Source organism: Oryzias latipes, chromosome 21 (assembly GCF_053564925.1).
Source record: "Oryzias latipes strain Hd-rR chromosome 21, Olatipes_Hd-rR_3.1".
Classification (NCBI taxonomy): Eukaryota; Metazoa; Chordata; class Actinopteri; order Beloniformes; family Adrianichthyidae; genus Oryzias; species Oryzias latipes.
This window is the reverse complement of record NC_136257.1, coordinates 17,193,795-17,209,361: the sequence shown is the minus strand read 5'-3', so window position 1 is coordinate 17,209,361 and position 15,567 is coordinate 17,193,795. Positions and strand designations below refer to the sequence as shown.

The window sequence follows — 15,567 nt, the reverse complement described above, 5'->3', positions numbered from 1 at the left end:
CAAAATTATAATTAGGCATTTAAGGCCATGTTCACACTGCAGGGCTTATTGCTCAATTCAGATTTTTTTGCAAGGCCGTTCACATTTCCAGGTAAATGCGAACTTTTGTTATCTCCTGTGTGAACGTGAAATGACCCAGAAGTGACCCGCATGCGCAGAAGAGTACTCAACGGTGAACGACGTCGCTTGTTGTTTGCGGAAATAGCCATTCTCAACAATGGATGTCAACAACAGTGTTGCAATATTCAATTTATTTTCACAAAGGAGCCAGCACAATTACAATCTTCTCATTTTAAGAAGGCATTGGAGCCAGGATCGTCTGTACCCACTGTTGTGGATGTGTATTTTCTGGGGCCTCGCGCGTGTGTTTAAGAGAGAGGAGAGAGCATGTGCAGCGCAGGAGGGAGTGAGAGGGGGCAGCAAAGGTGTGTTGGGAGCGCGCATTCTTGTTGTGCGTTACGAAGGAAGGAGAACGATAATAAAAGAAGGCTTCCCCCAGAAGAACTGCTATCGACTCTTTATTAACCCCGCTCTGGAAAATCTGAGGGTCCGAACGGGGATCCGCCTTCAGCCCTGGGAAAGGTCTCCCCCGCGCTTCTTCTGACTATGGTCGGAAAGGAAAAAAAGTCATCGCGGGAAAGGTTCAACACCACACTCGGCCATTAAGCTGGAAATTTTTTTTAAAAACGCCCGGTTGCGATAAGAGCCCTTGAGTTTGGCCTTAATAGAGTTGTCACCCCAAATATTAATCAAATCGGTGACCACGCTTCCCTTCCACTGACTGGTCTCAGTAGCATCGTCCGCCATGGTTGATGTTTATAATCTAGTTCGCACCTACTTCAACGCAGAATGATGAAGTTTGTAGTTTATCAATGACGTACAGGTCGGATACATGTGGCCTGTCCATTCAGACGGAGGTCGCATTTCAAAAGATCGGATCTGTGATGAAACTGTCTGTCATGAAAAGATCAGATACAGGTCGCATAGGGACAAAAAAATCGGAATTGGGTCGTTTCAGCCTGCAGTGTGAACGTAGTCAGTCACATGAGTGTCTCTTCTTAATATGCTGTTTTCTATGTTTTTTGTCTTTTGCAGTGTTGTAAGAAGCTTGTCGCTGTCATTTTGAATATGCAGCTTGTTATTTATGTTGTCTTTAAAACCTGTTAATACTTTGGGACATCTTTCTCTGTAATATTTAAATCTGTAGCGCCCTCTGTGAAGTTCTTGGAAGTGCAAGAAAATGCAAGAAAGACATCTGTCCAAGAAGGCCATCCTCTTGTTTTGAGCTGTGAACTTTCTTATGATCCCTCAACTACTGTCAGCTGGTCAAAAGATGGGGTTAAAGTCCTACCTGAGAAAAACATGGAAATGCAGTCGGATGGTCTGACAAGGACCTTTTTCATCCCCTCTGCTCAAAAGATACATTCTGGTGTATATGAATGTTCAACGTCAGATGACACTATCACTTTTCATGTGAGCATAAAAGGTGATTTTTCTTTCTCTTCACTGTCTTTGTTTATCTATGTCATCCTTCTTTTTCTCTGATTTGTTCAATGCCAATTTGCACTGAATACGTGTAATGTCTGACCATATGTGTCTTTTGTCCAAATGTTTGTAAAATTTTGTTTATTTTTCCTCTTCTAGGCCAAATCCCACAGATAATGCCAATTCTACCATCAGAAAAGCACAAGGTGGTTGGATTCGGTTGTCCGATTATCTTGCAGTGTGAGGTCTCAGACCCTGCCGCACAGGTTTCCTGGTGCAAAGATGGCACTGAGCTTTTTAGCAAAACAGGCTTTGACATGAAAAGGCATGGCAGGCTGAGGAAGTTAATGATACACTCAGCTAAAGCCTGTGACTCTGGTATCTACAACTGTAGGCTCCTTGATGACACTGTGACATATCATGTGGATGTCGAAGGTGATTATATTTTCTATTACAAATATTTTCTAAAGCATTTTTGGAAGTTTTTACGTTAATTGAGTTAAGAAATGGATTTAGGAACCGTAAAAAAAAAAAAAAAAACAGACTCCAAACCTGTCAGTGGCACAACAGCCAAACCTCTCTTCTGTTGTTAACACTGTTGAGCCATATTATCTGAACTGAAAAGAGGTCTGCAACTGTTATTGATTTTATAACACCTTCAGCTGCTCCAGTGACGTTTTCAGCACTGCCAGATATTACAAGAAACACATTTGTTGAAGCAGGCTGCCAAGTTAAAATGCAGTGTAAGGTGTCAGAACCACCTGCCCAAGTCTACTGGCATAAAGATGGAGACCCACTGCCTCCAACAAGTGATTATGGAGTCCAAACAAAAGAAAAAGTAAGAGCCCTGGTTATTGAACCGGCAGAAGGCAAACTGTCTGGGCTTTACAGCTGTGAGGCTACAAATGACCATTTAGAAATCAAGATGGATATTGCAGGTGATCTACATACTTTGAGTTCCGTTAGATTTACTAACCATTAGTTGATATGTTTCCATTCATTTAGTTTAGGTTACGACATATTTTAACAATTAGAAACTAATCTTTACTTAAGTATCTGCTAACATAAAGCAATGTTTTTGGCACAGCTTTTGAAGAAAAGAGTGTAAGACTAAAAGCAGGCACTTTGACATGGAAAATATTCTCATAATGTGCAATTCAATTGTGTTTATTTATAAAGGACCAGTTTACAAACAAGGTTGTCCAGGCAAAAAGCAACAAAAAAACCTTACAAATCATTATTAATTATGATTGTTTGTATTCCAAAATTTTGGTGTACATATATTCAATTTAAACTTGATTATCTTGAAAGAAATACAAGCAATTTGAAAAACTTCACCTGCACTGTTCAGTACTCAGGTATTTATCTCTGAGTCACACTGGTTGAATCTTTGGATCAAGATGTCCTGTATCGATTTTAGATCAGTGAATTGGATCGAACCAGATTGTTCAAAATAAACCTAAATTGACTATGAATCATATCAGCAATCACAAATTTTGATATGAATTGAACCATTGTTAAGATAAGTTTGTAAAATGAATCATTACACACCTCTTACACTATATTTGATGGCCAATATAAGTGACCAACAAGTTACATTAAAGGCATATTTTTGTGTAATCCCATACTGAGCAAGCAAAAGTGCAGTGGAAAACTGCATCAAAATCAGAACTTAAGAAGAAGGACGGCGAGGCAGTGGGGCGGGACTTTCTTTTAGAAGCTTTATTAGAAAAAAAAACGGCGGATGAAACGTGGATTATAACCGTAACAAATGCAGGGATTTTCACATGAGAAAAAAATTACAGCACAAAAAAACCCGCTGCACTTTCTTACCTTGATCTTGAGTTGTTGGTTAACGTTTTAATCCATGGTACATCCACCGTTTTTTATATAAAAGCCTCTAAAACATGGGTGGCGAACAAGTTTCAAATAAAGAGCTGAAATTTTTAACTGTGATATTCAATGAGACACACCACGCACTGACCTGCCAGGCATACACACACAAACACCCAATTAAAGCCCATTATTTATTATAATATAAACCTATTGTTTCCCATAACAAATTCCTATCCTCACAATACAACAGCAGTGGATTAAAGGGCGCAGTTTCAGTTGTGTTTTTTTCTGTATTTAACGTTTACACATACCGGTAAAAAATGCATGCTAATGTGTGCTTAAAAAAGGCAGCTCTCATGGTCTCGTGGGATTCTCAGACCGACCCAAACGCTGCAACTGCAAGAACACTTGGAGACGTAAGGTGAATTTAGATGGTTTAATTCACAGGAGGTGAGTATAGAACAGGATTCTTGATGCGGCGTGGCGGCTGACTGGAGGTTTGTGGCAGGATGAACCAGAGAGCTGCAAGGAGATGGATGAGGAGCGAGAGCGGAGGACTGCAACCTGGGTTTCACTTGTGATGTTGATGATTCCTGAGAGCGGAGCAGAGAGGAACAGTTAGCGAAGCTAAGCTTAGACAAGGTACAAAGCATGAGCTGGCCAGACATAAGCACCGTAGAAGGAACAACGAACTGGCGTCGGAGATAGGTCCTGGATCTCCTTAAGAAGGCGGGGAAGATGAAGAGGTGAGTGGAACCAGCTGGTCGCGTCCAAGGCAGAGCAGGAACACAGCAGGGGTTGATGATGCGGTCAATCACGTAAGGGCCGATGTATCTGGGAGCCATCTTACGTGATGACGCCTGAATGGGGATGTTGCGAGACGATGGCCATACCTTCTGCCCAGGACGGTACTCCGGACCCACCACCCTGTGACGATTAGCGATCTGGCAGTTGCTCTCCCTGGTGCGCAGGAGAGCTGCCCTGGCTTGACACACCATTTGGACGCCAAATGTCCTGGCACCGTTGTAGATGGAGCTGAACCGAGGGCACTGCCAGATCGAGTTCCTGAGAAGGAAACAGGGGTGGTGAGTACCCTAACGAGGATTCGAAGGGAGATATGCCAGTAGCGGAGGAGGGGTGAATGTTGTGGGCGTACTCAACCCAGATGAGAAACTTGGACCAGTCCGATTCGTTCTGAGCTGCCAGGCACCTGAGAGCCGCCTCCAACTCCTGGTTCGCCCTTTCAGCTTGCCTATTGGACTGGGGATGGTATCCTGAGCTGAGGCTGACCATGGCCCCGAGGGCGGAACAGAACGATTTCCACACTTGGGACGTGAATTGGGGTCCACGGTCAGACACGATGTCACAGGGTATTCCATTCATTTTCTCTTTCATTTTCTGTACCGCTTTGTCCCTTTCGGGGTCACGGGGCTGCCGGAACCTATCCCGGCTACTTGGGCGTAGGCAGGGGATGCCCTGGACAGGTCGCCAGTCTGTCGCAGGGTAGAACGTCCACAATCACACACCCATGCACTCTCACACTCACACTCACACCTATGGACAATTTAGAGTTGCCAATTAACCTATGAAGCATGTTTTTGGACAGTGGGAGGAAGCCGGAGATCCCGGAGAGAACCCACGCATACACGGGGAGAACATGCAAACTCCACACAGAAAGGTCCCCAATTGATGTATTTTTCGTGTCCCCCAGCCGGGACTTGAACCAGGGGCCTTCTTGCTGTGAGGCAAGAGTATTCCATGGTAGCGAAATACATGATGGACTAGGATCTCCGCGGTGTCGGAGGCGGAGGGGAGCTGGGTCAAGGGAATTAAATGAAAGGCCTTGGAAAAACGATCAATGATAGTAAGAATAACTGTGTGCCCTTGGAATGGAGGCAACCCAGTAACAAAATCCAGAGCGATGTGCGACCATGGGCGACTGGGTATAGGCAGAGGCAGCAGGAAACCAGAGGGGGGTGAATTAGAGTTCTTCGAACGGGCACAGATGGTACAAGTTGCCACGTACTCACGAACATCTTTTTCCAGAGGGCCAGAAAAACCGTTGAAGAAGTAAATTGATAGTCCTGCCAACCCCTCCGTGACAGGCAATCCGGGAAGCATGCCCCTATGTAAGCACCTCGGACCTGAGAGAGTTAGGCACATACAGAGTTCCAGGTCGACAGTAAACGTGATCAGGTATCTCACCCTGGGCCTGCTGGATCTTGTTCTCGATCTCCCAGGTGAGAGTAAATACAAAACAGGAGTTGAGGAGGATAGTAGAGTCGGAGGGGGTTTCAGAGATGGTGTATTTCCTGGACAAGGCGTCCGGCTTGATGTTGCGGCTGCCTGGACGGTAGGTGATATAGAAGTTAAACCGGTCAAAAAACAGGCACCAGTGGGAATTTAATCTTTTTGCACTGCGTAGATATGCGAGATTCTTATGGTCTGTCCATACAATAAAGGGTAGCTCGGCCCCTCCAGCCAGTGGCGCCACTCATCCAAAGCTAATTTGATGGCCAAAAGCTCTCGGTTACCCACATTATAATTCCGCTCCGCAGGGCTCAGTTTGCGGGAAAAATAAGCGCAGGGCTTTAACTTGCTGGAGGATTCTTCACGCTGAGAAAGAACAGCGGCGACCCCAGAATCGGAGGCATCCACTTCTACGACGAACTGTTTCATGATGTCCGGTTGAATGAGAATGGGAGCTGTGACAAAAAGTTATTTGAGTTTCTTGAACGCCATATCGGCAGCCGGGGTCCAGACATAGGGTTTGTTAATAGATGTAATCTGCGTGCGGGGTGCTGCTATGCTGCTGTAGTTACGAATAAACCTCCTGTAAAAGTTCGCGAAGCCCAGGAATTGTTGTAGCTTCTTACGGGTCTGTGGAGTTTCCCATTGAGTAACCGCTTCAATTTTGGCCGGATCCGGTCGTATGTTGGCGGCTTCAATGATATACCCAAGGAATGGTACGGTGGAGGTATGAAATTCACATTTTTCTGCTTTTACGTATAGTTGGTTTTCTAACAGTCGTTCAAGGATGAGACGAACGTGATGGTCATGTTGAGTTAGGTTAGATGAATAAATTAAAATATCATCAAGGTAAAAAAAACAAACCTATTAAGGAAGTCACGTAGGACATCATTAACAAGCCGTTGAAAAACATTAGTGAGGCCGAACGGCATGACCAGATATTCATAATGGCCCAGAGGTGTGTTGAAGGCTGTTTTCCATTCGTCTCCCTCACGAATGCGAACCAAATGATAACCGTTTCTCAGATCTAATTTAGAGAAAATGGTAGCCTGTTGGACAGAGTCAAAAACAGATTCGATTAATGGGAGAGAATTTTTATCATTAACAGTAATCTGGTTCAACTCACGTTTTTGTCTTTCTTCACCACGAAGAAGAAACCTGCACCGACCGGAGAAGTGGAGGGATGGATGTGACCAGGAGACAAAGCCTCCTGAATGCATTTTTCCATGCCGTTTTTCTCAGGGCCGGATAAATTGAATAATTTGCCCTTAGGAAGAGGAGCGCAGTTAAGAAGCTCTATGGCGCAATCATAAGGCCTATGAGGAGTTAAAGCACTGGCTTTAAATTTACAAAAAACAGCTTTGAGGTCGTGGTAGCAAGAGGGCACCTTGGACAGGTCGATTTCTTTAACTGATGTGGGAGTAGAGGCTATAGCAGACGGAATAGCGGAGTGAAGGCAATTGGCCATGCAGTAAGTAGTCCAGTTGGTGATGCAGGGAACAGCCCAGTCAATTTGAGGGTTGTGAATTTGAAGCCAGCAAAATCCCATAATGATGGGAGTCTGGGGGCAATGAGTGACAAAAAACTGGTGGTATTCCCTATGATTACCGGAAGTAAGAATGAGGACCGGTTTAGTACGTGATGTGATACAGAAAAGTTGTTTGCCACCTAAGCCAGCGGCATTAATGGGGGAGTCGAGGGGTTCTACAGGTAACGAGAGATGATTAACCAGTTGTAAGTCGATGAGACTACGTTCGGCGCTAGAATCTATGAGTGCATTTAATTCGTGGACTAGGTTTTGGTGAGCTACTTTGACAGGTACAAACTTGGTTTGCTTGACATCCCCCCGTGGCCTGTCATCTAACGGGGGGTTCTGGAGTTTAAACGTTGTCTGCACTGAGAAACAAGGTGACCGGGATGACCACAATAAAAGCATAACCCCTCTTCATGTCGTTTCTGTCGTTCTTCAGCAGTGAGTTTTGAATGACCTACTTGCATGGGTTCGTCTGGCGCAGGAGCTGATGGCTCGTGAACAGATAGCGGGACCACATAGCTTGAAGAAAATGGGTTTTAGGAGAGGCCCGGAGGTCTACAGCTCCGTTCAACGTGACGTTCTCGTAGCCGCACATCAGATCTGAGGGCTGCGGAGACAGGCTCTTCAATGGTGTTAGCTCCGGGTTGTGAACATAAATGATCCTTGATTCTTTCACTCAGGGATTGATAGAAAATCCCCTTGAGAGCAGGGTCAGGCCAGCCAGCTTCCACGGCTAAAATACGGAAGTCAATCAGATGTTCACTTACCGAACGGTTGCCTTGTTTTAGATTGAGCAACCGCCGGGTGGCTTCCTCCTGCTTACGAGGCTGGTCAAACACTAGACGGAACTCTCCTATGAATCGGTCGAAGGGCAGATGAGACATAGGATCTGCAGCCAGAAAAGCTTGGGCCCACTGGAGTGCTTTGTTTCTGGGAGAATTCACAATTAATGAAATTCTGCTATGATCCGTTTGGTAGTGTCTGGCCTCCTGCTGGAAGATGAGCTGGCATTGTAGGAGAAATCCTCCGCAGGCCTCGACATCACCGCTGAATGGTTCCGGTTGAAGGCGGAAGTTTTCGGGAGTGAAGGCGGAAGCGGAAGTGAGGTTTTTGCCGGAAGTAGGAGCTTGAGCTGTGACTGTGACATTAGAAGTTTGTCCGGTTAATCCCGTGAGAGTATGTGTAATACTATCGAGATGGCGAAAAAGATCTTGCTGAGCCGCGGACATTTGAGCGAGAGCGTCCGCTTGGCATTACCTTGGAGCGTAATGGCGTGGCGAAGTACTTCCGGGTCAGCTGGGTCGGGAATTTGGCCAATTCGTTCTGTCATGGTCTCGTGGGATTCTCAGACCGACCCAAACGCTGCAACTGCAAGAACACTTGGAGACTTAAGGTGAGTTTAGATGGTTTAATTCACAGGAGGTGAGTATAGAACAGAATTCTTGATGCGGCGTGGTGGCTGACTGGAGGTTTGTGGCAGGATGAACCAGAGAGCGTGATTTCGGCTGGATCCGAGGAGATGGATGAGGAGCGAGAGCGGAGGACTGCGACCCGAGGTTTACTCGTGATGATGATGATTCCTGAGAGCGGAGCAGAGAGGAACAGTTAGCGAAGCTAAGCTTAGACAAGGTACAAAGCATGAGCTGGCCAGACATAAGCACCGTGGGAGGAACAACGAACTGGCGTCGAAGATAGGTCCTGGATCTCCTTAAGAAGGTGGGGAAGATGAAGAGGTGAATGGAACCAGCTGGTCGCGTCCAAGGCAGAGCAGGAAGGGGGAGGAGGCAGTTAATTAGGCACCATGTCAGCAGTGAACGCAAAACTGAGTTGGTTGTGATTTATTTATTTATTTTTTCAGTCATCAATCAGCATCCAGAAGTCCATCAACGTTCTCATCTTCTGTATCTGAGATGAAGCCGGGCTAAATTTCTATCGAACACGCCAGGTTCACTTTTGTCGTCGTCAGAGTCCGTCTCGTTGCTGTGTAATGGTTACCACCAAAAATAATTGTTTCTATCCATGACAGCAAGCTTGAAAACATGTGAATTTATCTAACAGGTTCTTATTCAAGTTGACATTTGTGGTCATGTTTTGTCTGTCGTCATCCCATTGGATGAACGGGACCAGCTGACAAATGACAGCTAGGTGACAGGGTGACACACCTTTTTTTCTAAGTGACTCGGGTGCGCGAAATGGGACAGCTGATGGCAGACCAGGAGTGCGGAGGAGCAAGCGAGTCTCGTACGGTGGATTACCTTTCTGGCTACATTGTGGATTACCCCAGACATTACAATTCCTGGCGGAGTATTGTTTCCCAAAAGACTCGGATCGTTCCAGTACGAGGATCAGCGGCTGGCTCTTTGACAGGTGGAAGTGTGTTCCAGCGAGTGAGGCGGATCAGCCTCCCTCCAAACGCTTGAGACTGTCGAACATTTTTTTTTTCTTTTCTCTTCAGACTGCGGGATTACACTTTGGTTTTGTGAATATTATGGACTTCGGGAAATCGGGTTTTTGTACATTGAGGATGAATGTGATGCTTAATTGATAAAAAAGTTAATACATTTACACGGCTGCACAAACAAGCGGCTATTTGTGATTTTTGTTGTCAATACTAATGTGCAGATTGACAGGATATTCGATGCCCCTGCCGTAGGACGGCGTTGTGACATCCCCTCACAGAGTAGAGGGTGGTCTGTTACAGCTGTGCAGCTCCAAAGCTCAAAGAACAGTTCAAGCAGATAGGTTACCCCAAGCTCAAGTTCTACAGTCCAAAAGTGTGGTGTAACTCTCCTGGCACAGCATCCCAGTAAAAGGAGCGGAGGATGGACAGCTTTTCCTTGTAATCTGCTGGAAGTTGCTGTACTCTACTCGATCTTCCAACACAGGCAACCTCGCGTTGTTTCCGCGGAAACTCAGCTGCTGCTGCGTCTTCTTGTCTTGTCGGAGTTTGTATTCCAGCGTCCTCACTTGCGAACCATGGATTCATTATTTTGAAATCTCTGGCAGCTGCAGTTCAGTTAAGTTAGAAGAGTTATTGAAGCAGGAAGTCTGAATCTGTAAAGATCTAACTTAACCGAACTGCAGCTGTTCTATTCGCATGTTCCTCCGTGTAGCTGATAGCATGCAGTTTAAACTGTGCTTCTTAATCGTGTCTCCTTCCAGGGTTTCAAAAACGAAGTTGTTCTACATTATGCACATATCTGCACTTTTGTACTATGGGAGGGATCTTCTCTCACGTCCTCACCTCTCTCCGTACCGTTCTCATGCTGTTCTCTTGTAGGTCCTCTTTACCGAAAGTCACACAACAACATATTGGGGCCGCTTCGTGCGTTTTGGGGAAAATTTAAGACTTTTATGTTCGCCTTATGATTGTGAAAGTACGGTATATGGAAAATATGATAAGAAGCAGAGAGCCGCATGCAGGTCAAGAGCAGCCTGTAAGCCACCCCCGGCTCTAAAAAATGAAAGTCCCGCCCAACTGCCTCGCTGGAGTTGACATGCAAATTTCGGCCAATCAGACCAAAAAAGGAAATGTAACGCCCCCAAGTGAAAAAAAACGCCCTCTTACCACTGCGCGCAAGGGCGCAACTACCTAATTTTATAGGGGAATGCGCCTCATTGATCCCCCCCCCACACACACACACATAAATGCACATTAAAAAAATGTCCCATCTACCCTTCCTAAATCTATCTAAACACCCACACAACACTTTTATTGTTTAGATGTAAAAATCTAATTACTTATTTTGAATGGCCCAGTAGGACCATTTTTGTGAGCCATCTTCAACCGTATTGCCTCAATTTGTGTGGTGAAGGAATTCAAAAGAATTTTCTGAGTAATGCCTTGCCCCAGCCCTCCCCTCTGTAACTCTGTTCTTCACCGTCTTCAGCATCAGCTGATCGTCTCTCTTTATCATTATCTTCATCTGAACCTCTCTCCTCGTTCTTCTCTGTTGGGACTGACTTGTCTTGTATGTCTGCACTTGTTTTCCCAAAATAAGTGAACAGGTGGTCAGCAGAAGTTTAAACCAGAATGAACATCTAGGTGTTGGTGACTTTAATGGTTTTATTATTCCTACTTGAAATCATCTCTGCTCTCTTTTCTATCAGATCCATCACCAACCTCATGTCTGTCTTCTTCACCTCTTGTCTGTGTTCTTGTCCACTAAATCATATGGCTAAGCAACAATTATTTCACGTTTTAAATATATTTAACATCTTGCTAATGCACATTTTTTTCAATTAAGAATACTATTAAATATGACTGATTTGGTATGAACTGGCTTTGCCCTGAACGTCCACCATAAGACCAACCTGTTTCTTTCCTCCTTCTGTCCTGATTCTTTTTCTCTCCTCGTCTTTCTCTCCATCCTCACAGCTGTTTGATATTAACCTTGTGTTCGAAAGATTTTCAAAGAATACAGAGACTAATCTATAAGTAAGAATAGAAGCATTTTTTATTTTAAATTTTATTTGTGTTGGACATCACTTAATGGTGTAATGGAATAAAATATATTTATGGCCCGCAGCAGTGACAGACTGCAGGGACCATATTGTAACTGCTACGAGGGTCAAACACTCAAAAAGGTTCAAAATGCCAAAAAAACAGGTCAAAAATCGCCCAAAGCACAAAACAACATGACAATTGTGTAACGCAACCAAAATATACACACACACACAACACCACCGCAAAAAAGTCAGAATTGTAATAGCAAAAATGACGACAAAAACCCCAAAAAGCTCCAAAAAGCCCTCAAAGGAAGGGTACAAAGCCCAAAAGACATGCCCAGTCTATAGTAAAAGACAGGCTGCATTACGGCCCAAAGAAATGAAACCTATGCCGAATTGTTGTTAGGACATCCCAACATCACACACACCTCTTTGTTTTTTAATCAAAGATGTTATATATTTTATATGAATTTTATATCAAAGTTCCAGAGGTTTTTCATATAAAAGTTGGTCAATTTTTTTCAATAGCTCCCAAACCATACGGCCCAAAGATATAAAATTATGCTGAATTGTTGTACGGACATCCCAACATCAGACACACTTCTTTGTTTTTTAATTAAAGATGTTATATATTTTATATAAATCTTTATATGAAAAATCCATAGGTTTGCACATGAATGACCAACTTTCATATGCAAACCTCTGGAATTTTCATGTAAAAATTTATATTAAATATATAACATCTTTGATTACAAAACAAAGAGATTTATCTGATGTTGGGATATCCTAACAACAATTCTGCATTGTTTTAATGTCTTTGGATTGTACGGTTTGGGAGCTATTGAAAAAATTGACCAAATTTCATATCCAAATCTCTGGAATTTTCATATAAAAATTCATATAAAATATTTCACATTATTGATTACAAAACAAAGGGGTGTGTCTGATGTTGGGATGTCCGTACAACAATTCGGCAAAGGTTTTATATCTTTGGGTCGTACGGTTTGGGAGCTATTGAAAAAATGAGCAACTTTCATATGCAAACATATGGAATTTTCATATAAAAATGTATTTAAAATATATAACATCTTTGATTACAAAATAAAGAGGTGTGTCTGATGTTGGGATGTCAGTGCAACAATTCAGCACAGATATAATATCTTTGGCTCAGTTGGTTTGGGAGCTATTGAAAAATTGGCCAACTTTCATATGCAAACCTGTGAAATTGTAATAATTTGTTGACGGTCCCTAAGACTCCTCACTGGAGATCCGTGCTGAATGTCTGTCGAATATCCAACCTCAAACTAACTTCACCGCAGTTGTAGGCGTGCAGTTGTCACTCGGTTAGAAGTGCGCCAGCGCGGTTGTAAGGTTTGCTCACTCAGTTCCTGAATACACCCACTCAATTATTTTTGCCCTTGTTTAATTAATGGCAGCGATGAAATGCCATTAACAACTTTTTTCCTCATCAACTCCATCAGAATGTTTTTGGGCAAAAGCTGCATGCTTATTCTGGGATGTCTCCCCACATTTGAGACTTTGTTGTTCGCTAATTCCTCATTACAATTTAATCATACTGGTAAAGTTGTTGAAGGCAAACATATATGCCCAGGTACAATTAAACGTACTGTTTTCTTCAAGAACTTCGATTTTCTCAAAGTTCTCCATTGTTGTCCTACCTGGGTCGGAACATTGTTGGGATTTCACGCTGGCGGGAGTCGTGGCGGTGACGCAGGTCGATGGTCACAAAGAACTTTAATTAGAAAATGTCTACATTTGTTTTTTTTTTAAAACCTAACACGCAACCTTTGTTTTTTAAAATCATTTTTATAAATCTTTCCTGTTTACTGCTTGCTGCTCTTGGGACGAGCAGCTCGCCTGGTTCCGACGCGCTCCTGGTTTGGACCTGCTCACAAAATTACAACAGCTGGTCAACAGACAACCTTGAGAGGTTCTGCATGATGAGCCTTTTATTCACTTCTCATTCAACACATTTTTTTGAAGAATTTCTATCCCAAAACACACTCTGGTCCACGTTCAGAGCCGCAGACACACCCCCTCCGCTGCTCTCTTCCTGCTGCCCGCTCACACATGTTAAAGGCAGCAGGACAATCTTAGAACATTATAGTTATTTTACAACACATGCTAAATTTGATGCTTGCCTCTTTGCTGACTTACTTGGCACATCGTAACATATGTAGGACATAATATCCGCTTTTTCTTGATCACCTTTTTATTCATGTCAAACTGAAACTCCTATAGTATGGGTCTGATTCTCAGCTCTTCCAGAGGCTAAGAGGAGCAAGTCTGTTGAAGTAGACAGCTTGGTTATACTACATTGTGAAACCTCTGACGCTTCAATCCAGAGGAGCTGCTATGGCGATGGAGTAAAAGTCTTACCAGAATCAAGTGTAAAGGTCCAGTCAAAGAGCAAAACGGGAGAAGTGATCATGAAGTCAACCCCGTCTTCATGCTCTGGGGTTTGGGTTTGTAAAGCTGATGATGCGTATCCCAACGATTTCTGTAAGGAGGTGAAAGGTGATATACCAAGCGTTTTCTTGAAAAAAGACATTTTCATTCATCGGTCTCACCTTAATGACTTCATGTTTACAGAACAGTATAATGAATATCTTCACATACCGCCTAGTTCTTTATAGTATAACTCTCATAAGTGGCTTTTGGTGTAAATTGTTCCAGCATTACATTAGTTTGTTTCTTCAAATAAATATTCTTACTTTGTTTTCAATGATGATTAACACCCGTCATACTGTGTGCTAATAAGAAGTTCTGCAACAAGTTTTGAGATTGGCATGTTGAACCTTTGTAAAACTTTATATTCCACCCGCTGTTTCAAGCATGTGCAGAAATAGGAAGATCTTCCATCAAACAACAACCAATTTCTTTGTTTGTTCCATTTGTTTCAGCGCCACCGGTAACATTTGCAGATATCCAAGAGAAAGACCTTTTTCAGAGCGTGGTGGAACAAGAGCAGCTTACTTTGTCCTGCGAAGTTTCAAGGGCTGACGGTGTTGTCCATTGGTACAAGGATGGAGCTGAAATACAAACAAGCAATAATGTAACACTTCAAGCAGAGAGCATCAAGAGAAGTTTGACAATTAATTCAGCTCGTATTTCAGATACAGGCACCTACACATGCCGAGCTGGAGACAGCATTTTAAGCTTTAAAGTAAATGTACGAGGTAATTCAAAAATACTTCCTGTTTTTTGGTGATTGTAACTTTGAACGATGTTCCGACTACAGAAATTATGTTTCAACTTTGTATATTTCTCTCAAAGAACCTCCTGTGATGATCGTTTATCCCAAGGAAGATGTGCATCTTGACCGTCATGTTCCTGAGGAAATTATCTTGAGTTGCGAACTTTCTCGTGTCAATGGAGTTGCCAGTTGGTTTAAAGATGGTCAAAAACTCCAAGAGAGCGAGAACATCAAGCTCAAGGTTGAGGGCCCTTATCGACGACTGAAGATTCTGTCTAGTCGAGTGGAAGATTCAGGAGAATATGTCTGTGATGCCAACGATGACTCAATCTTCTTTCACCTGAGTATTACAGGTAAAAGTCAATCCAACATTTTGGTGCTGTGCATTAAGTACTATTCCGTTTTTAGTCTTCAGTGTGCAAACAAGTACTGTATACTCTGATTCCAGAGCCTCCAGTGCAAATATTATCTCCAAGTCAGTCACAAATGGAGCTGTGCCAGCAGACATCTGAGAGGATGGTACTTAGCTGTGAGATCTCACGACCCAATGCAGTGGTGCGTTGGTATCGAGATGGACTTGAGGTGGAGGAGAATGAGAACCTTCTTTTAGAAGTGGACGGGGTCTATAGAAGACTTATTATACCTGAGACTACTGTCAAAGATTCAGCAGAATATGTATGCGACACAGGAGACGATTCCATGACATATTTTGTAAATATAGCAGGTAAAAAAAGACTCAAGAAAGTAAGAAAAAAAAGATTCTCTTGACTGACAAATTAACAAAAGTTTTTTTTTT

At 43.3% G+C, this 15,567-nt stretch overlaps 1 protein-coding gene across 30 annotated transcripts in view; it reads left to right on the top strand.

Annotated features, from left to right (window-relative positions):
• obsl1b (obscurin like cytoskeletal adaptor 1b) overlaps positions 1-15,567 on the top strand; it is a 62,352-nt gene that overhangs the window by 25,849 nt on the left and 20,936 nt on the right. For 16 of the 30 annotated variants that reach the window (XR_013652638.1, XR_013652636.1, XR_013652637.1 and 13 more), the window contains 6 exons: positions 1,208-1,486; positions 1,645-1,920; positions 2,148-2,423; positions 14,479-14,754; positions 14,852-15,124; positions 15,220-15,495. Coding sequence is in view for 26 of the 30 variants with exons in the window: in XM_078939332.1 (XP_078795458.1) it covers positions 1,208-1,486; positions 1,645-1,920; positions 2,148-2,423; positions 14,479-14,754; positions 14,852-15,124; positions 15,220-15,495 (1,656 nt within the window). In the remaining 4 variants the exon portion in view is untranslated. The remainder of the gene's footprint in view (positions 1-1,207; positions 1,487-1,644; positions 1,921-2,147; positions 2,424-14,478; positions 14,755-14,851; positions 15,125-15,219; positions 15,496-15,567) is intronic. The other 14 variants (XM_078939342.1, XM_078939340.1, XM_078939341.1 and 11 more) reach the window with 3 other exon arrangements.